This window comes from Lineus longissimus, chromosome 6, assembly GCF_910592395.1.
Source record: "Lineus longissimus chromosome 6, tnLinLong1.2, whole genome shotgun sequence".
NCBI classification, from domain to species: Eukaryota; Metazoa; Nemertea; class Pilidiophora; order Heteronemertea; family Lineidae; genus Lineus; species Lineus longissimus.
In genome coordinates this window covers 17,504,091-17,530,915 of record NC_088313.1, presented here as the reverse complement: position 1 = coordinate 17,530,915, position 26,825 = coordinate 17,504,091, and the positions used below count along the sequence as shown (strand labels likewise).

At 40.0% G+C, this 26,825-nt stretch overlaps 2 protein-coding genes across 5 annotated transcripts in view; both read left to right on the top strand.

The window, feature by feature from the left end:
- Positions 1-382: 382 nt before the first annotated feature.
- LOC135488988 (uncharacterized) lies at positions 383-20,849 on the top strand. 4 transcript variants are annotated; one of them, XM_064774027.1, is made up of 31 exons: positions 383-550; positions 937-1,086; positions 1,253-1,411; positions 2,633-2,755; positions 2,957-3,136; positions 3,265-3,408; positions 3,647-3,796; positions 3,954-4,027; positions 4,368-4,400; positions 5,043-5,329; positions 5,458-5,667; positions 5,908-6,105; positions 6,320-6,523; positions 6,808-7,053; positions 7,265-7,436; positions 7,537-7,669; positions 7,828-7,938; positions 9,394-9,574; positions 9,691-9,925; positions 10,123-10,306; positions 10,533-10,632; positions 10,788-10,988; positions 11,234-11,356; positions 11,622-11,829; positions 12,068-12,115; positions 12,984-13,149; positions 13,449-13,469; positions 14,218-14,352; positions 14,508-14,711; positions 16,759-16,845; positions 16,930-20,849. In XM_064774027.1, exons 1-31 carry the CDS (start codon positions 470-472, stop codon positions 17,119-17,121), a joined length of 4,740 nt encoding a protein of 1,579 aa, XP_064630097.1. In that variant the 5' UTR covers positions 383-469; the 3' UTR covers positions 17,122-20,849. The 4 variants fall into 4 exon arrangements, with proteins under 4 accessions (XP_064630097.1, XP_064630099.1, XP_064630100.1 ...); XM_064774029.1 differs by lacking the exon at positions 4,368-4,400; XM_064774030.1 differs by lacking the exon at positions 12,068-12,115.
- A 4,296-nt stretch (positions 20,850-25,145) lies between these two features.
- The window catches only part of LOC135489801 (neuroblast differentiation-associated protein AHNAK-like), a 50,495-nt gene continuing 48,815 nt past the window's right edge, over positions 25,146-26,825 (top strand). Inside the window, exon 1 of the mRNA XM_064775351.1 lies at positions 25,146-25,357. The gene's annotated coding sequence lies outside the window, so the exon portion shown is untranslated. The remainder of the gene's footprint in view (positions 25,358-26,825) is intronic.

Below are 26,825 nucleotides of genomic sequence, written 5' to 3'. Positions count from 1 at the left end.
AAAAGGTCTGAAGCTCAGTATACCCTAATTCCAATGTATCCTCGAAAATACCAGCAGCCGATTCGATCCATCGTCGGTAGTACTCGAACGCCCGGAATCAGTGTGTGCTGCAGTTTGATAAGTTTGGATGCGGGGTATGATAATGATACTAATGAAAATGTTGACATCAGTATATGGTTGATGAGATAACAAGATAAGGAAGAAGAAAAAAAGAGAAAAGTGCGGCAGATTCAAGGGGGTCGAACCCGTGACCAGTCGATCCACAGTCAAACAATTTCAACGCTCGGAGACTGTCTTTGCCGCGCAGAGATACGGTCGCTGTGGAATTAGTCCACCAATGTTTACAAAAGAATGAGCAAACCAAAGGAAAAAAAATAAACAAACTAAAAAATGTTTTGAAACTTTTATCACATATTTTTGGTTATTTTACCACCGATTTTTGTACTTTTGTACATGTAATGTTATTAAAATGGAGGCCACTAACAGTCTTTTATCGAGCCTAGTTCAAACAAAGGCGATCGAGCGTGTTTTAGCGCCGATTGCAGCCCAGGTTTGTTCGACGGTTGTGTTTACACTACAGCATGTAATGATGTACTATAATAATAGTCATAGTAGTACATCATGTTATGAGATTTGGTCTAGAAAATAATATGTCTAAAAGGGGACACGATAAATGCAAGCTTAATCTCGGATCTTTGACCGTGAAGAAACATAGTTTGTACAAATCAGAGGTGGTCGTTTACTGGAGAGCATCTGTAGATACAATCCAACAAAGACGACATCGTCGTCAGTGTACTCGTTCCGATCCGCCAGAGGCCCCGTACCAGTCGTCCTATCTACGGACCTTAACCGACGTAAGGTTGTGTCTGTTTTTAAATGGAAACAACCGCTCACTTCTTTTTTTTCACTAAAGCAGCCTTCTGCATTTTCTTTCAGGTTTCCCAGTTGATTTTATTAACAGATTCCCATGAGAAGGGCGATGCTAGCTTTCCGTCCCATATGGTTCCCTTTGCAGAGAATGTCCTCCGTGCAAGTGAAAGCCTCATCGAACATGCACAGAGAAATGCAGACATTTCGAATGACCAGGTCAGTTTTCAAAAAACATTAGATCGGCAAACCTTGCACCCCTGCAATTCTGGTTTAAGATCAGCAAAGACTGGGCTACTTTATGGACTAAACAAATATGATGTGATAGAAATGTATGCATAAGTTGGACAACATATTTTATCGCTGAAAAGGGTTTTACTTTAAGGAACTACACAACCAGATGCCAAGCGCTTGTGACCTTCTCCTCCTGGCTGGTAATAACTTTGTTGTGACAACACGACGCCTTGAGTTGGAGCCACGCAGCAAGGAAGCATGGCGCCATCTTGTGAGAACTGCAAAAGATGTTCTGGAAGGAACAATGAAGGTAGTGAAACTTTCACTTTGCAATTGTTGGGTGTTACAAAAATCATTTTACCATTCAACAAATAATATGGATTAAATCTATACTTAATAGCGTACATTATACAATGACATGATAAAGGTTTATCCTGTACTTAGTGGTCCTGACACCTTGAAACAAAAAGTAATTTAACACCTTGAACCTTTGAGTTATTTACTGTTTAAAGTCTTTGATTATGTTGTCGCCATCAACCATTGAGGGGGTTAATTGTGAAATTAAAAAGAAACTGGGCATTGGGAATAACAAATGTGCGTGTTATTGTTCTGACTAGTATTCACATGTACATGTACACATGGATATTGATCCTGTAATCATATTGAAGAAGAAAGAAGATATTGATTGGCGACATAAGACATGTTATTTTAGAGCAGAGATTGATATACAACTGCCTTGTGTAGCACGATCGCATTCCAAAGGCTTTGAGAGGATTGCCGCAAACAGGAATTAGTGACATTCATAAATCCTATTTGTGCTCTCCGACTCCGTCATGTCTAATGTATGTATGTCTGGTTATGTTAGTGTGTAGTAATTATTTGATTGATTAATTCAATTAGGCCTAGAATACTTTGGAAAGAAGAACATTATATGTTTTTTTGTTATGTTGGGGCGGATTTCTTGAAAAAAGATAAGGCTGGGAAGTGATCTGTCTGACTATGGCCTACTCAGTTTCGCAATTGGCAAAAACTGGAACAAAATTTCCAGATTTTGTGTATCTGGACACGCAGGTACAAGTTCTTTGTGACTGCTTTTCATGTGACATGTACATGTATATGTATGCGTAACCAATTTAAAATCTTGCAATTTTGGTCTACATGTGTACCTCTTGCCGACTGTGGCGCTAATTCATGGTCTCCGTGAAGGCGTAGTCTTGGTGAAGGCATGTTGGAATGGGTGTAGCTGATTTTCATTCATAGCTCTTCTGCAGCACTACAGTTACTTAAACATGCACATGCATTGTTGTTATGACATACAGTGTACATGACTCATGGTATGGCATGGTTAATTAATGAAGAGCATTCTTCTAAGTATTAATGAGCTGCAAGTTAAGAAAGAATTAGTGCTGCATGTACATATGTATTGTGTTTGATATAGCTCGCTCCTGTGATAATGATAGTTCTTAAAATCTTCATGTCTTGTGTTATTTATAAGCTGTTTTCCTAGCCAACAAGTTTTTTTTTTCCTTAGGTGTTGCTTGTATCCGATGATGCTGATGTGAGGAGGATTGTGTCAGCAGCCCGCCTCCTCGAGGAGAGAACGGGGCTCGTCATTGGCGTCAAGTCCATGAAAGCACTGGTCCTGGCATTCAAGGTAGCAACAAATCGTATTTAAGATCCACTCATCAAGTCACAATGAAGTTGCTGAAATTTTCTTTGAAAAGTAGAATAAAACAGTGAATTGATTGGCAGCGCAAGGATTTCTGAGGGGGGGTGTTGTTTTTCAAAAATGCATCAAGTGCTCCCACTCTTGTCTGAAGCAAAATGAACAGCTATTATTTTTGTGTTTTTGCAGGGTTTTACTGAAGCACTAATGTTGTTATCCAGCCTTGTTGAGACCCGCCAACAGGAATTGACAAATCCACGACAACGAGAGCGATTATTGATTGGCATGACCTTACTGAGGAAATCAGGACCAATGCTTTGTTCTTCCATGCAGACTTGTGTCAAATACCAACAGAATCCTCAGGCCTTGGTGAGTTTTGCTGACCTTTAAAAGCTTTTTCATGTTCACTGCGTTCCTTTTTCCCTCAGGTATCCTTATTCAAATAAGACAAACTTCTTTACAAGTGAGTTTTAATCTCATCACGTGCTTGTTTTCAGGCCAGCAAAGATTATGTGATTAACCAGATACTGTCAGCCATTGATGATGTCATCAAAGCCGTCGAGAATAGGATCGTGGAAAATCAGGATGACCTCGATGATAACACGGATGAACCAGGACATTTTGTGTCTAGACTCGATGAGGTACGGTAGCAAAAGTTGTTCATTACTACTTTTTAGATGTACCCTGTGTGTCCTGCCATTCGCAGATACCACAAGCCTATTAACCTAAAACAAGACATGTCAGTGGTATCCTACATTAGACAGTTCAGTTTGAAAACATTATTTGACCGGCCCTTTTTCTGCGCAGTATGGCATGCTCATTGTTTCAGCTACATAGTACACTACATGTAAGTACATATTGAAGGTTGGTATTTTCCAGATTTTGGTTCACTTGTCACCAGAACAACGCTCCAACATGGATAACTTTGAACTGGATACTCTGATGGAGGCAGTCGTGCGCCACAGTATGTCAGTGGCCCATATGTCAGCTGAGATTCACAGGAATATCATTATACAGTGTTGTAAAACAGTGAGTATAGAAATGCAATTTGTCCTCTCATAGCTTGAGGCATTAGAAGGCCTGCTATGGAATGGCTGTTACAAGTATGAAAATTTTTGAAAGAAACTTGATAAATGTAAATTTGTAATAGGTTCTCGACTGCATTTTCATCATCTATTTTTTTCAGATATTACGTCGGCGGTCATCAGTGTCAGAATATCTAAAAAGTATGAAGAAATATCCTGATTATGCTGAAATAAGGTAAAAATCTTCAAGTGATATCAGTCTATATTTTGAGTTGTTTTCCAGATAACAAATAATCTGACATTCCCTCTTACATCATTGTTCCCGAAGTTAAAATGACAAAATCCATCAATGTTTTCTGGTGCTTTAAAAGTGTCTGTTAACTAGTTGACAGATGAAAGAATAAAGTGGAAAGGTCCCCTTATTTTGTTGTGAAATCTAGGATATATATCCTCATTATTTCACAGTACTCTCACAATTCCAGATATCATTTAACCAACAATGCTGCTCACCATAATTAAGCAACATGTTTTGTCTAATTGTGTTGATTTTGACTCTCACAACACCACTTTTTCAGAGGTTATCCACTTTTCAAAAAGAATTTCTCCAGGTTTGTTTTGATTCATGACCCATGTTTTTTTGTACAGTTTATGATTTGCTGTCTGTTTGCCACCAGTTTTACCCCCTTATCCTGTAACAGGGCATGATATTTTAAATTGTACAGATTTTTTTTCTGTCACAACATGTATCTTCTTCCAACAAAAACTACCTTCTGCTGCAGTTTAGTAGAGTCATGATAGACAAACCAAAGACAGATTTCCTCAAATGGTAATTTGATCGAAATATCATGCTCTGTTACATGTACTTGTCTTGTTTTTGTAACTTCACAAACTGTAGTGTAAGTTATGTAAAGAAGTTAGTGGTAGTGATAGTATACCCATAATGGTTTCCAGTCTGTATGTGTATCATATCTGTCCATCCATCCATTCCTGATAACCATGTACAGTTCTAGTACTCATTGTAGTAGGTCATGGTTTAATAGGCCTTCCCAATTTTAGAAGAAATATGTGAAATTGGTCTTGGTGGGGTATTGTAATCTGCATGTGTCAATGGGTAAGGCTTAGATATAGGTACTTTTCATAACCAGTACCTTGACTCTGCATGTACAGATCACTCATTTCAACCTTGCAGAAGTCAGACCAAGCTCTTTCTTTGATCATGACAGTAGTAATCAACTGTTTATTTCTTACAGATCTGACTTCGATGAAGCTTGTGAGAAACTCATCGATGAATTCCACGATCTAGAACGCCATGTGAATTCATCGATTCTCCAACAAATTGTTGACATATTTGCCGAGACGACCGAACCTCTTGAAAGACTGGTCAAGGCAGCGTTGTGTCCGACCGGGGAGCGGACCCCACTGAAAGACAAGACATGCCAGATACTACTCGAGCCATACATCGAGACTTTTAATACTCATTCGGAGAGGATCACCCAGGTGGCGTTGTTTGCTGCTGCTAGTTCTACCGATGGAAGACGTAAGGATATTTTGACTTCTTTTCATTGAGTTGCTACAAACCTTATGTCAACTTCAACAACAAGTTAACAAAGTCAGGCCAACATTTCCCAAGCGCTAGTCTTTAAATTTGACTTTAATTTTCTCCAGGGGTACGGATCATCAAAACGTGTGTGAAGCAGATTGAAAAACTAGATCCCGAGATTCTTCCAGCTACGCTAGCGTGTCGCAAAGACTGCCTGGATAAGGGTGCACTGGGTCATCTCCGTCTGCTCAAGAGGGAGTGGACATCTGATGTGGAGAGTCTAGTGTCTACCCTCGATGAAATGATGGACGCAAGGATATTTCTAGAAGTCTCGGGTATGTTGGCAAAATATTGGTGTCATTTGCACCGATCCTGACATCGCTCGTCTAAGTTAAGATCAGTTGTATTCAATGGCTTTTCTTTCTTCTGCATCATGCAGGGAGTTGTAATCAGATACCTGTTGGGAGCTCTATTTGACTTTTACCTGAATCTGCTTTAAAATCTTCTCTGCCTCAGGAAAAACAACTCTCAGTTACTGCTTGGTGTAAATTTTTGTTCCAATATCTTTCTTGCAGAAAGAAGAGTAAAGGATGCCGGTGACGATTGTCGTGTTGCTATGATCTCTGAAGAACTGGATGATCTCAATTTGGGCTCAAAGGCGCTGATTGGTCGAGCTAGGAGGGCGGCAGAGATTGCTACTAAAGTTGTTGATAATCATGAGGAGCCTGTCTACAGGAATGGGCTGTTGGTTTTCATTAACCAGTTAAGAAAAGGTAAGTTTAGGTCAAAACTTCTGAAAATTTATCAGGTAAATTGTCATTTTTCTGAAGGACTCTCAGGCCACCCAATAATCTGCTGATCTTCAGCCGTTGCCCAGACTTTGTCCTTGGTGACATTGGTTCCGGCCAAGTGTAAAACAGTTAGATGTCCAGTCAGTTTTCTGTCAATCCTGGCATAACATTAAACTTTATCGCTCTTCATTTCAAGGTATCACAGCAGTGAAATCAGGAGTAGCGAGAGTCATGGAGAACATCACAGACAAAGACTTGCACCATTCGTTGATCAAACGAAGCGAGCTGTTACTGAAGTGCGTCAAAAATATCCGTCATGGAATGGACGAGGAAAATCAGCCAGATTTGTTGTCAAGTCTCCGAGACGGAGTAAGGCCTCCACAGGGTTTGCAAGCATTAGGTAGGCTGAAATCTAATAACAAATGCCCTCCTTGCTGATCTTCTGTTTCATGATACCTTTTCCTGGGAACAGACATTCCATATTGACACAAACCACTTCGGTGTATCCTCCTTGTTGGAAAAGGATCAACATGGTTTGAATTTAAGTTACAAATATCTCTTTAATCCTCTCGCAGAGATGACATTTTACACACTATGGAGTGAATACCTGTTTGACACAGCAGTGTCCAACCCTGGTACAAACCTTCTGTATTTCATCGTTCAAATCGATTGACTTTCGTTCAGGGCTGTCCACAACTAAAGAAGGCGATTCCACAGCCCACCTCCTGAGGAGCCTCAATCTTGATGTCAGCACTGCAGAGACCACAACAGATGAGAATGACAACATGTTCCTGAGTCTCCCATCGGGAACCCCACGGAGCAGAACATCTGATGTGTCAGCAGCCACCTCAGCACGTAATGTCACATTGTCTCCATCTAAATTGGACATGTCCAAGTTTGATGCCACTGACTCAAGTCCAAAGAAAGCGAGTAAGTACTGTTGTGTGATGCATGTACTTTCTCTGGGGTGTTGAAGGGGAAATGAAAGCATGAGATTAATATTCCACCTGGAATAGACATTTCTTTTGTCTGATCCTGCATGAGTCCTCGAGGCCTTAGAGTAAGTATCATTGTAGGGTGAATTCCTATCTTGACTTTCAAGGGTGATGAATTTTTTAGTTGATGACACTTTGCATTTCAGATTCCAACATCTTGGACAACTGCCCCCTTGCCCGGAGCTTGGTGAATACTGCCTTAGGACTGAATACTCTGAAGACAGATCTCCTCAGCAATGATCTGATAGCCCGGACATCTCACATCATTGAAGTCGCAAATGCCATATCTGTCCATTGTGACCAGACTACTAAAACAGAGTGAGTCACTTATTTTCGATGACTCAGAGGGAGTTTTCCGACCATTGCTAGTAACAGTTATAGTGTTCTTGCATTACAGCGACCTTCCTTTTTCTTTCAGTCAAATCCATGATCTCTCATCAAGTGTTACCCAGCTGACCCCACAAGTGATTGACAAAGCTAAGAAAGTGTCAAACTGTGATGTGGATCAGATAGAACCTCTCAACAAGGTGGCTGAGGAGTGGAGCCTCAAGGTTGGTAGAATTAAGGTAGAATTAAGGTTTCTCAAGTAAGAAAGCTGCTGTTGTGGAAAGGTTTAACAGGACCTTAAAAATGAGAATGTGGCAATATTTCGCAGCAAAAGAGACTTACAAATGGTTATATCATCTGTCGGTTGTTTACTTTCTTTCAGGTGTGCCAGTTGGAGAATGCAGTAGATGAAGTATTGGACAGATGGAAGATTGTCTGCAACAGGCTGGTCACTGCTTCTAAGTGCAAGAACGTTAAACTACTCACAACCGAGGTAAGTGTTGTCATTATCTAAGGCATTGACTGACACTCACCCAACACATTGATACCCGAAGGCGTGTCCGCCATGGGAGGTTCCACTGTACTTGTATTTAGGATTACTTGTGTGGTGAAGTTACATGTGAAAAGATTTTCTACCAAAAGATATTGATAATTGATAACTATGTGAGCCTCTTCTATTATTACAGTACTTCAAAAAAGACTTGGTAACCTTGCTTCTTATCATCGATTTTTCACTGGCATCAGCATCACAGGTCACTTTTTTGTATGGAATTTTTATCACTTTCCACACCAAAGGTCACAATTTTTGTTTGATATACCTCCAAACAGGGTGATTATGTAATATTGTAACTATGATGGTAAAATTCATTGCAGAAGACTAGTCCGTGTAAGTTTTGAATTCGTCTGGGATGTTTTCATGGTGATTTTCATTGTCAAGTGTTGTGCATTGTTTCTCTATATTCTAATGAACTTCCTATGATTGCAACCATGTCATTCAAACTGGTGAAGGTTTTAGTTTTATTCATCAGAAATTGAAGCAGATGTCATGCATGGTATGGGTACAATGGTTCTTTAAAGGTGGACTACAGGCAAGAGCAGGTGGAAATAACGTTTTTTCCCCAGGGCAAGAGTTGGGGTTCAAACTGGTGGTCTTCAAGTTACAAATATGCATAGTTTGCAACTTTGTCTAATTTAATTTGACCTGCCTGCTCCCTAATTATAGTCTCTCTTTAAATACCAGTATTCATTCGGGTGACTAAGTATGCCTGTTGGATTTAGTGGATCTTCCTCCATGTGCAATTTTCATCTTTTCCCCAAATATTCTCTTTTATTTTCAATCAAAAGCTATGCAGGAAAGGAGGGAAATTGTGACCAGGTTTAAATTTAATCTTTTACTTCAAATGGTTTAGTATTTAGCTTGTTACATGTACCACCCTTATGATGTTTCCTCCCAGTTAATTAGGTAGAAATACTGTTACTTTCGTCAAGACTAAATGACACTTGTTATCTTCATAAAATACTCAATGGTAGTGTAAATTGCATCACAATTACATTTTGAGATTATTTCAAGTACGTAATGATATATGGAGAGCTGCTTATAATCCCTCTCTCTACTTAGTCTACTATCCTGTTTCTGTCTGACACATGTTGGAACACACCTTGCTCTGTTAGTCTAGACTAGTTAAGTTGCACTGTTTTCTGATGCTTGTTACATGTAGGCTCAAACTGTTAAGATGTTGACCGGTCAAGAGTTAAGTTGGTGTTTAATAGGATGTTGCAAATAGATAAATCTTCTTTGCAACACTGGAGTAGAGTAGCTATTGGCCCTATCCTAACATGTACTGTGGTGTTCTGAGCTGATGTTCTCAGTAGCATGACTCTAACAAATACCTGATAATTTGTGAATATTTCTTCAGACATTTCACCCATGTTCTTTAACTTCTTTTAGACAAAGAATATCCAAGATCACACGAAATACTTGCAAAATCTGGTAACCATGGCAACTGACTGCATGGATACCTATGACTTTGTCTCCACTGAGCGTGCCCAGCTCCTGAAGGATTATGGGAATGAGCTTGACAATTTGACAATGACTATGACCACCATGGCTGATATCATATCAAACTCAGGTAAAAGAAAAAACTGTTTACGTTCTCTTTCTCAAACTAGTTGATTCAGCTTTAGCTTCTCACATGCAGCAAGTTAAAACAATCAGTTTCATGAAGTTTTCACTATCATTCTTTAGAAGCTGCAGATGAGAAGACCCAACTCGAGAACGCCAGCAGAGAGTGGGCGAGCAAAGTCTACTGCCTGTGTATGGTGATGGACCGACTGAGTGCAGTAGCCAAGCAGGAGGTCCTGGCAGACTGTCTGGAGGTGGATGCGACATCACCAGACTACAGCCATCTCTATGAAGAGTTGAAACTCTTTGAACATGAGATGATTCGTTACTCTGATATGGTGCACTGTGCATCACAAGGGTAGGTAAAGTCTCTTTGCCGATTACAAGTTTTGCACCCCTATATTCAATGTGTTCATGGGCTCTTGTTGAAGAAAGATCACTGGAATGAGATCTAAATGATAATAACATCGATGTGATCACTGTATTTTGTAGTTATGTGTCAAAATCTATACAAAGACTCAAACTGAATCTTGTTTTGTTCTTAATTTTAACCAGAAACTCAAGACTAAGTACCAAAGTTGATCAATGTGGTACACTGATGAACGAGATGGACAAACTTAGTGCTAGTATGTCTGAGACTGTGATGATCTTACAAGTGGCACCAGCCCAGTATCCCACACCTGACCGCCTCTTTGCTCCCCAGAAGCTTGGATTAGTGCAATGTCAGTGGGTTGCCAAGGTAAGGCCTCCTCTTCTGCTTTCTGTACATGTCGGTCTTGCTATTTTTAAATACTTTCATCTGGATTATTCATCGATAAGGAAAGATCACTTGTGATGAATGAAAGAGTCTGATATAGAGATGAAAAGTTTCTGATACCGCATAAGTTTAAGATTTCCTATCAATTTTTCACTTCTTTTACGCTTCCATGTCAGTTCTCCTGGTAATAGGTTTGTCTTTTTTTCAGACCATTCACCTTTGTAACCTACTTGAGGAGCTGACCAAAGATTTGTGCATTCCCATTGATAAGCTAGCTAGAGTTGCATTGGCTGTACACACAACATCAGGTAGGTTAATACATGAGGGTCACACCAACACGCCTACAAGCTGGTCATTTTAGCATTATTTAATGGGGTCTGTTCTGGTGTTTCTTAACCCTAACCCAGATAAGAGCTACCTGACAACATCAAAAGATTACTCAATCAATTGTTTTGTTATCCAGATGCTGTTCATGAAAACCTGAAGCAGGAGTTCACAGTCCTATTAGACAAGTTAACAGGGAAGATATTTGACGTGAAAGGCATAGCGCTCCAGGCTATTGAGGACTCCACCAACTTGGAGCAGAAGGGATTCATCCGACAATGCCTTGGTGATGTTACAGAACTCACAGGGAAACTTGTCTTGGCGTTGAAAAATCTTTCAGGTACATGAATGGTTGGGGATATACCCAGATGACAGAGAGGGGCTGATGTTTCTAAATCATATACTCTTGTGTAGTGACGAGTTCTCGGGAAAATTCCCCCCGTCTGTTCTCAGTTTTAGGGCCAGTATTCTTTACTGTCATGGTATAAGTAGGCAGTGGTTTCCCAGGACCCAAGGTTGTCAATAACTAATCTCTGAGGTGTCATCTTTAGCTTGATAATGATATGGCTCTTCTCCTCACTGCAGAAAACCCTGACAATAAAAACACTGTTGATCTTAACAAAACCAAGTTGCGCTGGGCGTGTCGTTTGCATATCTTCAAGGTGTCGTTGATGGGACTTGACAAAGTTGACAGGATAGCTAGTGCAGGTAGGTATCTAGCTGAACCATTCTTGCTCTGTTTGCCCCGGGAGGAAGTGGAACACAACTGATAGAGCCAGCCCCCAATCAGTCTTTCACTCACGAAAGCACTACCTGGTTAGTGATTTTAGATAACTTGCTACACTCTGGAGTTTAATGTTACAGAAAGTCTTCCAGATTTGTTTAACAATACATCTCCATGTTATTTCACTGTCTTATTATTGGTCAGGCCACTTGATTGATGAATTGTCATGTTTTCCTCTCAATTCTTCAGATGTTGTGGACCTTCTTAAGCAGTTGGGCAGTGAAATCAGATCAAGTTCTGTCGACGGTGCTCTAAATCCTACAACTGTCTTGAGAGATGTACCGAAAATCACTTTCAGTCGCAAACACAGCCTGATGGATAAGATAGAAAATGCTGTGGTGGGCAAGAAGGAGCTTGTAAAGAAACTGGAGGAAGTGATCATTACTCCTGTTGAGTGGTATGTAGAGCTTTTTGATTGGTTGATTCTGTTCATTAGTGTTTTTATGCCCTATCGGGGCACTCGTAACAAAATGTGTCAGTAGCAAATTTAATGATAGGTATTCAGCTTTGCATGACCAGATGGGTTGACTTACTTACGCCATGGGGCACAAGGGTTTAAGCGTGTGATGCAAATTATGCTACCAATAGTTTGCTCAGCCATGTAACTCTTTCACATGCATGTATTTGACCTTCAGCCAATCAAAGGACGTTGAGGAGAAGATCACTCAGTCACGCATGTGCGGGTAAACAACATAAATATACACTCTGTTTGAGAATGTAGAATGCTGTTAGTTGTTTAGTTGTGTGTCATAGATTTAAAAATATTTTTTTGTGTGTCATGGATTTTCCGCTTTTGTTAGTCAAACCCTTCGGTCACTGTACAATAATACAACTCGCATTTTGATACATACCGGTACATTTTGCGGGTAAGACACAAATAAATTGGTCATGCCAGACACTTCAAGGATCTGTACATGTAAGTACGAGAACAAGCTCTGAAACCACTCAGGAAAACTTTCCCCATGGGGCCACTGTACCATGAGGTACAATAAAATGTACATATTGTTACTGTTTCTCCAATGGATATTTGATCTCCATCATCAATTGTGAGTCTTGGTCGTTCTGGGTGAAAATCTGTCATCTTAATTTGTTTGAAGATTCACTGCCTTCTTTGTAGTGTACTATTAAACCTCTTGTGCAAATAGAACTCAGTATAAATAGAATATTTTTCCCCCAAATGTAGAAGCATAAGAGCACTCCAGTAGGCCATGCTTGCACCCCACCATTTGCACAGCCCCTCATTGCTTAGTGTAGAATGATGTGATAACAATGCATTACATGTACATGTTTTCAATAATACACAAACTTTTGTAACCGGAAATGTTGCGATCGGAGCATCAGCAACACCTCTCAGAAGTAGTTTGGCATGTGTGATATGATGTCAGTACCATTTGTTATCATCTACACGTCATGTCATGTTCGAAATCTGTTCTTTGCTGCTTAAGAATGATTTTAAATATTTCCCCCCAGTGATGTTGATAATTTACCAGTATACTTCAAAGCGCTGCCAGTAAATTCTGTATTCTTAATTTTTGCCTTTCATGCTTTCAGTGCACGACAGCTCGCTGGCTGCATGAGCCCTAGAATTGGGAGTCCAGTGCCTGGTACCCCCATCATCAGATCCCGGAGTGGTTCACCTGTGCCGTTCGGCCGCAGCCGTCACCTCACACCGTCTCAGGAGGGAGCATGGAAGGGAACAAGAGTAGCAGGGATAACTGTAAGTTACCAGAGCAGGAGCGTGGTGGTTCTATACAAAAAATGTTTGGCTGCAATCCCAGGTTTTCTGCAAACAGTGTTCCGACATGCATTCTTATGACTAGTTGCCCAATGACTTTTATGTATTTGGTTGGCACTGCCAACCTCAGGGTCCATTTATGCCAGCATCAACATTGAACAAGTTGGTATGGTTCTAATCAGATTATTTATATTGTTTTACAAAGTATCCATGGAGACGATTGTAAGGTGACTTCTTTCCTTGAATCACTTCACATTATTACAGTTTCTACAATCTTGCAGGAATATAATTCACATTTTTCAGTAAGTACTGTGATCTCACTGCCATCATTTTGTGTGACCCAAGATTTGACTTATATTCACTTTTCACTTGGGTTTGCATGTACACATTTAAAATCATGCACATGTACATAGACCATGTACTTGGGTCACTCAACATGCAGTGCACTGTAGACTTGGCTCTAACTTTAGCAAATTATCATGTAGAAATGAGCTCCTTAGATTTAGAGTGTTTGTACTTATCTTTTGACTTTAGGAAGTGTTATACAGAATATATATACAAAGAAGATTCTCCACATTCATGACCACCAAGCACAGAAAAATGATTTTTTTTCCTCTCCAATTTTACACCCACTTACAAGTTTATTTTGATATCACCAGAATTCATGACACCTGATGTGTGTGTGTGTATTAAATGCCTCATACTACATCTAAATAACATCTTTTTTTTACTTATGTAAACAATATTGCTTTTGCACTAACTGCAATGCACATTGTAGGTACTGAGCAAGTGGGCTTTAGCATAGCCTGCAGCAGTCTCTAGGCCTAACTAATCTTGGTTGGCTTATTCAGTGACAACTGTTATTATCTAAGATTGATTTCTCCAACTTGTTATAGACAGGTGCCGTGATCTGCATGTACTGTTAAATGTGTTAGACGCAAGTCATGGGAATGTTGATAGGCCATGGCGATGACTTGTACAAAGTTGTTAAAAAGGTAGAACTACATGTATATTCGCATCTACCATATCTTCTTGTTCCAATATTTTTAGGCAGCTGCAATGTACCTGCAGCAAGAGACTGACAAGTGGGAAGATGACCGAAATGCTATTGTACGTGTTGCCAAGGAGATGTCAAAACAAATGTATGAAATGGCTAGTTTCACGAGGGGACAGAGCTCACTCACAGTAGGTATTCTTTTTGAACTGTGATGTTTTTGTATGAGTGGGCGATTCATTTCTGCCATTTGACTGACTGAGAACCTCGATTGACACAAAACTTTGCGAGGAAGACAATGGGTTCACTGCCTGAAACTAAAAAGCAATTTTTCTTCTCATTATAGAACAAGAAAGATCTCATCCAGACTGCTAAAGATATCGCCGCCAACGGAAAAACGATTTATAAGTTTGCTACCGTTGTGGCCAAGTACTGTATGGATAAGAGATTCGCTGAAGACCTGAAGTTCTATGCCAACCACGTACCGGCCATGAGTACTCAGTTGAGTATCATTGCTAGTGTGAAGGCTGCTACTCCAGAGGATACCACTGTAAGTTCAAAAAATGATTTGACCGATTTTATAGGGGCAGCGGTAGCGCAGTGGAAGAGAGTCGGCCTCATGATCAGGAGGTCGTGGGTTCGACTCCCGGCCGAGTCATTGCTTAGTTCCCCCACTGGTCGAGTTCAAGTGAGCACCTTTTGGTTGCTCCTTGAAACCCCTGATTGATTTCTGTGGAGACCGGGGTTATAATATGATATCCCAAAGCGCTTTGAGCGAGACCTATAGTGTCACGGAATTGCGCTATATAAAAGACTCATTATTATATTATCATTAATACGTGTAGGCCTAGTTGCTGTACCGGGCAGCTCCTACAAGTTTACCTCTGGTAGTTCCAGCACTTGAGGAAGAGTGGCATCCCCAGTCTTGCAATGAATCACTTTATCCATCATAATGTGGACAAATCCAGGGCACTGCCAAATGGCCAACTGCAATTTTCTATGGCGTATACCTTTGTTATTGTTGAGACTTTTTCATCATTCCACAGCTTGCGTCTAGGTTTTGCCATGCATGCCATGTGATCAACATGTAGGCCTAGGAGTTTTTTTTATCATATTCCAGCAAAACAGAAAATTTGTATCTGATTGTGGCTGTGCCTTAAAGTGCAGAGTAGGTTATTAAGCATTTAAAGGGGTGTGCGCAGGAACCTGGTAAACAGCATTGCTGGCTGCTGCTAGAAATCTGTTTATATTTTGCATACATGAAAATGAATGTTTTTACAGTGCAACACTATACAAAATTCCTATTCACTTTATTATCATAACCTGCGACCAATTCCTGCTGGTATTTGTGAATTTCGGTATTTCCTCTTTTATTTGTGCATCTCAAGAGGGAAAAGGTGAAACTGCCATGATGAGAAACGAAATGCTAGGTAGTTTCGATAACGCAATACATTGGCAAAGTAGAAAGGTGCAGTCAGGTGTGGAGCATGAGCCAGCATAAATAATACACCATTAATTTTATATTCAACTGTTTGCTCTGTTATCAGCTGTGAGCTATGGGTTCCTGCCAAGAACTGTATTCTACCTGCTAAAAGTAGCTTGTTTCCTTCTGGAAAAGAATTACTCTAGATTCAGCGATCTAAGACTGGTTCTGAATATTCAGTTTAAGCTAGATATCATGCAGACGGTCGTTCGATGCCATTTAGCATGTTGTATTTGGATAGACAATTGCTGTCGACCCCACCAGGTAATCTGGAGGTCATGATGTCTTGTTCTGGCCGGGCTTTTTTTTCGATTTTATAGTGTGATTTATCAACTGGTCTTAGATTGGTGACACCAGAGTATTAAGGTAGATTAACGTCACACTAATAATACATAAGTGCCTAACTCGATTTTTGTACTTTTGGCCAAAAAGTGAGTTAGGCACTTATGTTAGTAGTGTGACGATTAGCGAAAGAGTTAAATGCTCCAGTATTTTCCATAATGAAACTTGACGACTTATGTAGAGAACTGCAGTAGGTAGGCTTCGTGCCAGCATAAATACCTCAATATGAAATTCATATTTTGTCATCAGCTGGGGCTGACTCATGCATAATTTGCCTTTCATCATTGTTTTTAAATGAATGCATAATAAACTCTAACAGGTTTGAATGTAGGTCACTGGGTGGGCTGTGCCAACATTCTTAGGTAAACATAGCTGCCTCGTCATGTTTTCGATACTGAGTATAATTGGCTTTAATTAGCTCCAATAAAGCTCCGTGGAAAAGTTTTCAGTGGGTTTGTGACGGTGAGGTTAATAATCCAGGTATGACTTGATATTGCTTCATGTAAAATGCCTTCATAGTGAACAAACTCGATCTTAATGATACTTAACACGCATGAGTTAGCTTAGAGGTCCTCTGATGCAATTCATTGCCCTTAAATACAATGTTACCCAGATGCCAGCTCTCAATTCATGAGGGGTTTCTTAAAACTGCTATGATTTATCAATAAAACGTTACTCCCAACCTATTGAGGGTTCAAAACTCCTTGTTGAATTGTTTCTTCATTGGTTTTCGCTGACTAAAAGTTAAACTGTACATTCTTTCTTTTTGTAGGCTGATAAGGTGTTGGTCAAGAATGCTGAGAATCTGATGAAGGCTGTGATGAACACTTTGAAAGCCGCTGAAGCCGCTAGTGTCAAGGTGAATTAAATTTCTTAATCATATCTTCAAAGGGTGTCTGTCCAAAATGTGGAAAACTAAAGTGAACCTAATATCTCTTTGCAGGGCTTGCGCCACCCACCAAAAGATGAAGCTGATGATGCAGAGCTAATCGTGTTAGCTATCCAATGGAAACGTAAACTGATGCAGCACCGCCAGACCGAGGCAATGAATGAAAACTGGGATGAATTAGGTTTACGAATCATCAACACGACCAACCTTGCACCAGCCATGGCAGATGTTTTCCTTCAGCGATGAGCATGAGCTAATTTCCAGCTCCCTGGATTTTCGATAATTGAACTTTTTAAGCATTTTATTTTTAACCAATTTGAAATTCTTGCTCATTAGAAAAATTTGAGGCTGTTGTTCAGCTCCCTGTAGAAGTTTGTCAAAGACTCTATAAAATGTATAGCAGACTATCGCAAAGTACAATGTACATGTAGTATCTTTGAGGTTGTAACGCATCTCATTTTTCGAGATCAGTCGAGCTGTCAAACTTTGTGGGGCCGTAAAATCGGCATTTCACTTTGTTTTGATAGCCATGGTTTCCTAATACAAGTAAAAATAAATGAATTTTAAAGTGTGGTTGGCCACCTCTCCATTCCTTTATGCATGACTGAGTTCATTTATTAAAAGCCTCATTTGAGTTGCCTTTTTTGGCCTCTGATGATGAGAGCCAATATTCAGGTACTGCTGGTAATGCTCTCACTTGATCTGTGAGTCTCCTAAGTTAAACGTGTGAAGCCATCATGCGGCCAAGCTCCAGGTAAATTCAGGTGAGTGATTGTTACTTATAGACCGTTAACGACTTTTAGAATGAGACCAACAGTATTTTAGAACGTGTATCATTTCTGTCACGAAATCATTGCTAGGTTGAACAAAATTTTATGAATGTATTGCTTGATAACTTTATAATCAAGCATTCAGATATACGTGTGAACGTATTTGCTTTCATATACCCAGGAAATATATCCATATAACATTCCATTATCTTTTTTCTTACCCTGTTGCTTATAGACATGATTTTGTACATCAGCCATATTAATCTCTACGCATGTCATCCTGACAACATGGTGAAAATAAGTCGTCTTTTACTTACAATTATTATATCTATCAAATTCAATCATATCAAATCTTGTTAAAGTATTGGACATATCATGTCTAATATTTGTACATATCATCACATGAGATTATAATGTTATAAAAGCACAATCAGAATAAATTCACAGAATTTTTTTGCTATGGGCCATTTTAGATTAGATAACATTTTACGTCAAAGTATGCTAATGTTTTTGGTGAAAATTGCTTACGAATTAATTTGTGTTTGTACTGATAATATTTAGATTTACCTCTTTAAAAATGAGATCTTCTCTTTAATGAATGATGCAGGAAACAAATACTATAAACTTGGAACATTTCCACACCTCTTGTTTTGCAAAATAAATTTAAAAAAAAAAAAAAAAAATTATTTTGGGGGATTATGAAAGTTCCTCTTGGTTTTTTCAATCCAAAAATATTTGTTCAAGCTATTTTTATTTTTACAAAAAATGGCTATTCAAGAAATCTGGAAAAAAACCCACATGTGGCATTTGCATGATGCCTTTTGGCAAGATAATTGGAGAAAGATTTTCACTTCTGCTCCTAATATAGGCAAACATCATGATACATGATAAAGCAGAAGCTAATAAGAAACACGTTGGAATGTGAATCCCCACGATTGAAGTATTTCTCGTTTGTTTAGCTCTTGATTTATAAGGTTGTCGGGTTAATTAGGGTTAAATTGTATAGATAATGAAGTTATTTAGTACCTCGCTAAAAGGTCTTGAAGATTGTGAATCCTAGTGTTGTGTGGTATTCATCTATGACTATTAAAATTGGGACTTTTTCCATGCTGCTCCCCATGAAGTGGTTAATTCATCCTAATAAGATCAGACAAAGCGTTATCTGACATCAGGTAGGCTACAATGTACATGTTTCCCCGTTAGATGTGAAAATAGTCTTGGGCAAAATCACATTGTATTGTCAGAGATCGAGGCCTGATTGCGAAATTGGGACTTTCAACATCAGAATGTGTTTTATTGGAGAGGTTTTACGAGAGTGTGAACATCTTTTTCTGTTATCTCGAGCCAATTTACAAAATACTCCTGGCCTACAGTTTAATATTTCTCTGGCTCCAAACCATTTAAGGTTGAATTTGTTTAATGAGGAAATTATTTTTATAGAGGGAATTTCCTCATTGTTTGCTTACAGAGTCCGAGATAATTCCAACTCAAATTGACAGAAAAAGGTTATGTGCTATCAGTGGCATTTGTATGTAAACGTGTGTCTGGTTGGAATGACATGTGTCATATAAAGTCATAGCCTAAAGGACCTAGAGATAAACCCTGAATTCTATCTGGTGAGCCTCATTTGCGTTGCAGTGAAAGTAGGTAGTGAAGACGTGACTTTGACATTGACTTACTTGCAGCTAATTTGTTTGGGTTAAAATACTATAATAATAGTATGGTGCTGGCTTGATTCCAGAGCTGATGTTTGACCCAGTGGGGACTTTTGGTTGCTGTTGAAGATAGTGAAACAAGGAACAGACTATCAAACAGCTTTTACTTTCTAAATGCTTTTACATGTTCAAGTAGGTGTCACGAAATCCTAGAGTGCTTTTGTCCAAAATAATTGGCATAGAAATGCACAAGCGCTCCTCTATACTCTAAATTAACATCGAGAAAAAGTCCTAGTTCAGGCCAAAGTCAGATAATGTCAATAAATCCAAGCTCGATTGGACCCTGTTGGCTCCATCAAGGAATTTCAATGAGACAATATGTTTTGGACTGAACATGAGGGCTGAAGATCAGTCAGACCATTCACTGCTTGTGTTTTGCAGGAATTAAGATCAGAGACTATGTATGAGTGGCTCGGACCGCTACGATGAGTTTGAAATCTTGTGTCTCTACTGAACTGCAGCACGATTAGTTCTTGGTTGTTTGAGGGTTAACTGTACCAGTTCCATACTTATCTATCATAGTAGTAATATCAATACTCGGAGGTTAAGGGCAGTGTTGATGATTCAGGTCACATTTCATACATTCTTCAGTAAGAAAACACAGCAGCCTCCGAACTTCTAGATCACTGTACCCATTTATTATGAATGAAAATTAGCCAGGAGACTTGGCATGTTCGTTTACATTGGGTGTGTTCTATTACAAATATGTCTAATAGCCCTGGATGCTACTGCGTGGGCCAAGGGGTGGTCAGCTTAAGTTTTCAAATACCATGTGTACATTCCATGGCCAGTTTTATATAAATGTGTGCGGACATTCCTATCAAATCTTCCTCTCTGTGGGTGAAATTTGTTTTGCCACTCCCTGCTACTGGGATGTTAGAAAATTTCCTATCAAAATACAATCCATCCAATTGACCTTGATCGTGTTCCTGGTACATCTAAGAAAATACTCTTGATATGGAAAATATCTTCGATACCTGCATGTACTGGGTGGGGAGATAGTAATCTATTAAGGACCGCCAATTTTGCGAGACCTCCAAATCCTAAAGCAATTAGAATTCTTTCCAAATGAATTGAATGCTCATTTAAATCACGGGAGGGTGTTCTCTGGAAAACAAAGAACAGACTCCTGCCCTAGAAATTTTAATCTGTGTGTATTGTGTGTATCACTGAATTCCTGCAAGAGAAAATGATTACTTACGTGTAGCTCTAAACCGTTATATCATACAAGTGTGATTGTCTTTTGAGGATTGCAAATTTTGATTCTCTGGTGAGAATGCTATGAGTGCGTTGTCCGTTTTGATGCATTGCCTCTTTTGGCGTTGCTGCGAATTTTATCTTGAGTGAAAAATACTGTCGGGAAGTAGGCCTACTTGCCCTGCTTTTGTCTTCTTGTTTTGTCTGCTCCATTATGTAACAATATGTAAACTATGCAATACTTGACATATACTCTTGTATATTTAATAGAAGGCAATATATATTTATATAGAACTGGATTTCGTGTTCATTTTGTTTCTTCTGGGATTCCACAATTGCAAATTGTAATAGGAAGCATTTCAGTTATCCTTAAACTCTCTCTGGTGTCTCCTCCAGAATGGTTACTGTCCTAGGATGTGACTAGGACACCAGATTTCTGCAAGATTGTGACCTTCTTCAAGATTGTGACTGCTTCAAGATTGTGACCGTCTCCAAGATTGTGACCGTCTCCAAGATTGTGACCGTCTCCAAGATTGTGACTGTCTTCAAGAAGTGTTGGGGACAGGAGAGGTGCTTGGTGGGATCCTGTCCCAAATATGAAAAAGACCCCTCCTCGAGTTGTGACTTCGTCGGTTCTTTCCGTGGCGAAGTAGAGGATCATAGAAAAGTTGCGACTCGAAATCTTCCTTCCATGGTCGATAGGCAAGACATGATCATCCTGAACTAGTTGTGACATTGTCGTTTTCTCCCATTGTAGAAGTGTCAGTGGAATGTCATCTTGACACGTTTCTTATCATCATCGGAAAGTCAAGCCAGTCTCGGCACAGGAGAGTTGTGACAGTGTCCTTGTCCTTATTTCCGAAGTACCATGGAAGAGTTGCGACATGGAAGCGTTGTCTTTTCTTTGTGGAGGCCTTTGACCCCCTGGCATGTCCTGAAATCTAAATGTATTTTGAAGGAAAATAACAGAAACCTCACCTGAGAGGGATAGAGAATCAATCTTGTGGAATATATCCCATAATTGAATAGGATTTGATGAAGATTGCGTAGGCCTGGAACTGTGAGACTGGTTAGAAATGCCCGGGAAAGCAGCTTGTGATGTTGATTTTGCGCTCGATTTTGTTGAAAACGGCGTTAACGCCAGTAATTTGTATACTGGCTTGGTAAACACCTCGTCGAAGGGCTAGAGCGGAGAAAACAACCTTTAACATTCTCTTCATAAGATACCTGTAGGCCTACATACACTTTTATCTTCTATCGTTACTAGTCCACCACCCCGTGTTTGAGTCGATATAGCTTAAACTAATTGATAACGTGGTGGGGTGAAGGAAAGTCTAATAACGGGGTTGGCCCAGGCCAGTCAAGTCATCGCTTCCAGAAGTTTTCAGTGGAAATGTTTGCAGGGGCAGCGTACAATTGGCATTGATGGCCATCCAGTCATTTTTGATCCCCGAAGCCAAATCTGCATCAACAGGATATAGGACATGTAGGAGGATGGGTGTCAGTTGCAGTTAAGGCATCAATCCGATACTGAGACCACACAACATGAGCTTACTTAACACAAACAAACTAGTTGTATCGAGTTCTAGATGATTCAAATTGGAGAGGGGCAAACTTACTACCATGTGTTGCATGCGCATAGAATATACGAAGTAGTATTTTCATTATTGAGATGGGAATTATTGCATGAAAAATCAGGAGCAGAACCCATAGCTATAGTTGTTCACCAATCTAATCTTGTTATCATTCTGTGTCCGCAGTAGATAAGTAGAAATGCATAGTCACGCTGACTGCCTCTCCGGTCCTCCCTCGTGACTGTGGACCAACTTTACTGATCTCGCAATGCCAGGACAGGCGCACCTTCTTTTTATCTCATGCTTTTTGAGTGACAGATCGTTGGTGTTTAGTCACAGTCTCACAAAACCAGAATGAGAAAATAAAGGTGATAGCGACGAATAGTGTACTATCGAATCAATAACGCCAGACTTGACTTTTTCAAACTTCGCATCCTTTTGTGACAAGGTCAGTTTAATGTTTGCTGGCTTTTCGCATTTTAATGACGTGCAATATCTTGTATTATGTTGAACACACCAGCTGACTTCATGCTCCTCTGAATATCCAGGTCAACTTGGTTGCAATCTGTTGCTGATATTGTATTACAAAATGAAATTGTTGCGTTTACTGAGTAACACCGTGATGGTCATGCTCTTTTTTAAACTTAACGAATGTCACCCTCAGATAAATTCGCGCGAGAATCTGCCGAAACAGTTTGAAGGAATATAATCTCCAGACCAAAATCCACAAGGCTAATTTTATCTCGTTCAATTGGCTTCTGCTTTGCCAGCAGTGCCAGTGGGCCATCCTTGAGGCGCTTTCTATCAAACAACAGACGAGTTGAACTTAAAACTGGTCTTCTGTGATCTGATCAGGATGATATCTGAAGTGTTCCGCCAACAACATGGTACAATTCATATAGAGTTGGTATATTGTACAGTGGCCCACTGTGTGTAGGTCTTGTAGCTGTAATGAAGCTCACTCAACACCATACATCTGCCAGTGGAAGAAAAAGTAACGTTGGCTTAGCGATGTCTTACTGTTTACACGCGGCTTCCAATAAAAGGCAACATTCAATCAGTTTTCGATGTTGCTCTTTCCATGTAGCTTTGTGTGTAGCTATCGTACACCTGGCCGAGCAAATGGACGTCCAGTCTGTTGTAACCACTCCATGGCATTTCATGGACTAACCTTGTCAGTAAATCATGTCTTCTATATACAGTGGAACCCCCGTCGGCGACCACCCCGGTAACGCGACCATTCAACCTCCGTCCCATGAGTGATCGTGTTACCGGGGTTCCACTGTACTGACTATCGTCAGCCAAGCGAGTTTCAAGCTTAAGACCTTGAAGACTGAAACTCGTGGATTCCAATAGCCCGGGAATCGAAACGGATGGTCCACCTTTAAAAGAAAAATTGGAATGACTTCTTTTCGGCATGACCTACAAGAAAGTTAGCCTTTATGCAACCCAGCTTTGCCATTGTCCATGAACAACATCAGCATAGAAGAGCAGTTAACTATATAATCGAACAAGGCATTCAGAATCTCCCCATTGTGCGTCTGGCCTGAAAAGGACATTCACTAAAGACAGGATACTGCTCCTGCATCCAAAAGCCGGAGACGTCACAGTTTTATGACAACGATGTGACCTTCGTTCTTGAGGTCCTTTCACATGGAAACATTGCGCAGCACATATAGGATTTGTTACAAACTGATCGGACTTATTTAGAGACGTGCTGTTGGAAAAAGCTAAATTTTAGAGACGTGCTGTTGGAAAAAGCTAAATTCTTTTCCTCCAAACATCTTTTACTCCGGAATTCGATTTATTGGTGTTTTTCACTGTTTGAGAAAAACTCTTGGTTATACGATAAGGTTTTCTGTTTGAACAGACACAGTCATGACAGTGTTGCTCATACTGCAAGTAAGCCGATCACTAACCTTTATCAGACTGGTGCTGATGTTGATACGAGACGATTAGATGGTTTGATGATTGAATATTTAAGTCATTAGAGGAGATATCAAGAAACTTTCAGACGATATCGTTTAGTTAACGAAATCGATCACCTGGTCCAGAACCTTTTAGCAATGCTATGATTTGGAAAGCACGCTACCTTGAATTTCAACATAGCGGAGAGTTAGCATAGTATTGTACACGTTGTTTTAAAGGATGTCATGGTGAAAAGAGCTACACAACGTACGTTATTCAGTTACTGATGGAATCCGATTTTGGATTGAGGGTACAGGAATCAAATACTGTAACTTCGGCTAATACGCTTAAATCAAGGATTCTAAAGCCAGGAAATCGACTGCTTTGGATTGATAGATTTGGTAGATTGAATTCGGCGTATGTGGTATTGCTCGTAAAATTCGGCTGAGGAGTATAGAATCGTTCCCATTGGTGTGATTGAAGTGATGCAGGATACGTGTACATTTTATCTCCAAGAAGGTAAAATTGTGTAGGTAAGATCAAATTCCAATAGAATTTACTAATTGATCATTCACGTCACCGCACAAATAGTAGCAGCAATCTATAATGTAACAAGGAGTTCTAACAGGAACCGTAGTCTTCGAAGACCTTGGAAGGAATGACACCACGTGTTGGCATTAAGGATGCTGTTCCAAGTTATGGCAGCCACCTCGTTGTACATTATACGGAGGTTACATGTATTGCTTGAAATGATTGAGGGACGAGCTGCATGAACGTGAGTGGCGAGTTTTCCATTGAGCGATTAGAATGGGAATATTGTTCTTCACGATGCTGCGGCTATCGAGGTGACACCAGTGCTTCTTCGCAACGAAATGGTTAAGACTGGGTCAATCTGTTTCACCAGCTCTTCAGAAAGTTTTGATTTGATACTGTTAACAACGCCAGACATAAATTGATTGGTGTTTTAGTGCTGATATTGTAAAACATGAAAAAGGTGATCGACTGTCAGTCATCTTGCACTCCTGTAGCAGTGAAACATATCAACGTAATATATAGGTCACACATCGACTGTGGAACAGCCTTTCGTTGCTTTCCTTCAAAAGTGTAACGTGTATGGAGCAGTGTAATCCTATCAGTTCCACAGACTAGTTCGCTTCACCGTACGCTGGAGTCGCTCTGAAGTATGCGATGTAAACCATGGTAAGCGCTGCTGTATCTTAGAAAGGGAGGGACTACCATCCACACAAGTCCTGGCGGTCTTCCGTCAGCCGGCGTTAAGCAAGAGAGGGGATTATTGGACATAGCTTTCGACATTTTGGTAGGTGTCCTTTGCCCTTTTTGCATACTCTGATCTTAGTGTTCTTGGGACAAGAACTATCTATTACCTTATACAGACTATGCTGGAGACTTCGTAACTTGAAGCATGCTGTCCACACCCAGTATCTGTCATAATGCTTTAGTCACAGCTGTAGACATTAGAGGGTGGCTATTCAAAGGTTTTATGAGTTTTCTTCTCCCAATGTAATTGAATTCTGAAAGCATGGTGGAACCAATGATACAGATTATATGTATCGTGAACTTTGTGAATTTGCAATTGGGGGTCTCGATGATGGTGATGGGCGTGCCGGGGCGACATCGATAAAGGTTAATACATCCATTCATGTATGAAGACGGAGAGGCCCAGCATATGCTAATCCTTGACTGCCCATGTGGCGGGATATCGAAGGTTTGGTTGCATTCCATGAGCACATTCCATGAGCATCTCTCATGTCTTTACCTTGCTGCTGATGGCAGCCCAACGATAGCATAAGGTAATGGCCATCAACTTTTGAGTGATTTTATATAATTCTAATGAACTGGGCTGAACTAAAACTTCATTTTTACGCCTAAATAAATTGTTCATGTAACCGATTGTGATTGCAGGAGGCTGTCTTCGCAACGGGAACGTATTTTTAAGCATGTTGAAGGGTTTGCTTTGGGATGACCGCTGTCATTGAGTGTCAAAACAACAAATCCTCTATCTCAGTGTTATGTTTCTACCTAACTATGTTCGGCTTGGGTCATGATATTCTGCACAGCGTCCCTCTGGCTGTGTCAATAGCTCATGATATATGAATACAAATTACGAGCTGACGTTATAATGGTATGAACGGTGAAAGTAATTAGTCAGACATTTTACAAGAGCAATAGTGCAACCCACTATGTGCATTTATCAGCTTTTTACTATCTTGGTTTTTATCAACATCCAGCAGATGGGAAAGCACTTCAGGTCAAGGAAAATTTTCAAATGTCACGCTCACTGGCTTTTTATGTCAAGCGACGAAAAAAAAGTGATAATCTAATTCGCCTTCAGTCTTACATTGCCAATTGACAGTTTAACAAGAATACGGTGTGTATGCATAGGTGTGTAACCAAGTTATTCTTGTGCACTGGGCCCAGATGGAAAATCGGCGTTAGAGACAAACGCCAACGTTAGCTCAACTAAGCGTTATCGCCTTCAGTGAGTTCTATGTACAATATTAGCGTTTCAACATAACGTTACTGCTAACGCCGACTGAGACACCGTACCCGGGGGTTTATTATACTGTAGTTATCAACTATACGATCATATTCTTTCTTCCTTTTTTCCATTTACTGGGACGCAGTCGTCATTGACTATTTTGCCCAGGGCCTTCGGCCAAGGAGGAGGAGTCCACGGAAGCTACTAATGTACCGATATATCATCGCATGGCCGGATGTCACTCTGTATGACAGACATAAACAACCTTCTACAAAAACAATATATA

Coding starts and splice junctions, on each gene's coding strand:
- LOC135488988 (XM_064774027.1), top strand. CDS start 470: ATGGAGGCCACTAACAGTCTTTTATCGAGCCTAGTTCAAACAAAGGCG. Junction 11,830..12,067: donor ATCATTACTCCTGTTGAGTG/GTATGTAGAGCT, acceptor TTTGACCTTCAG/CCAATCAAAGGACGTTGAGG. Junction 14,353..14,507: donor GGGGACAGAGCTCACTCACA/GTAGGTATTCTT, acceptor TTCTCATTATAG/AACAAGAAAGATCTCATCCA.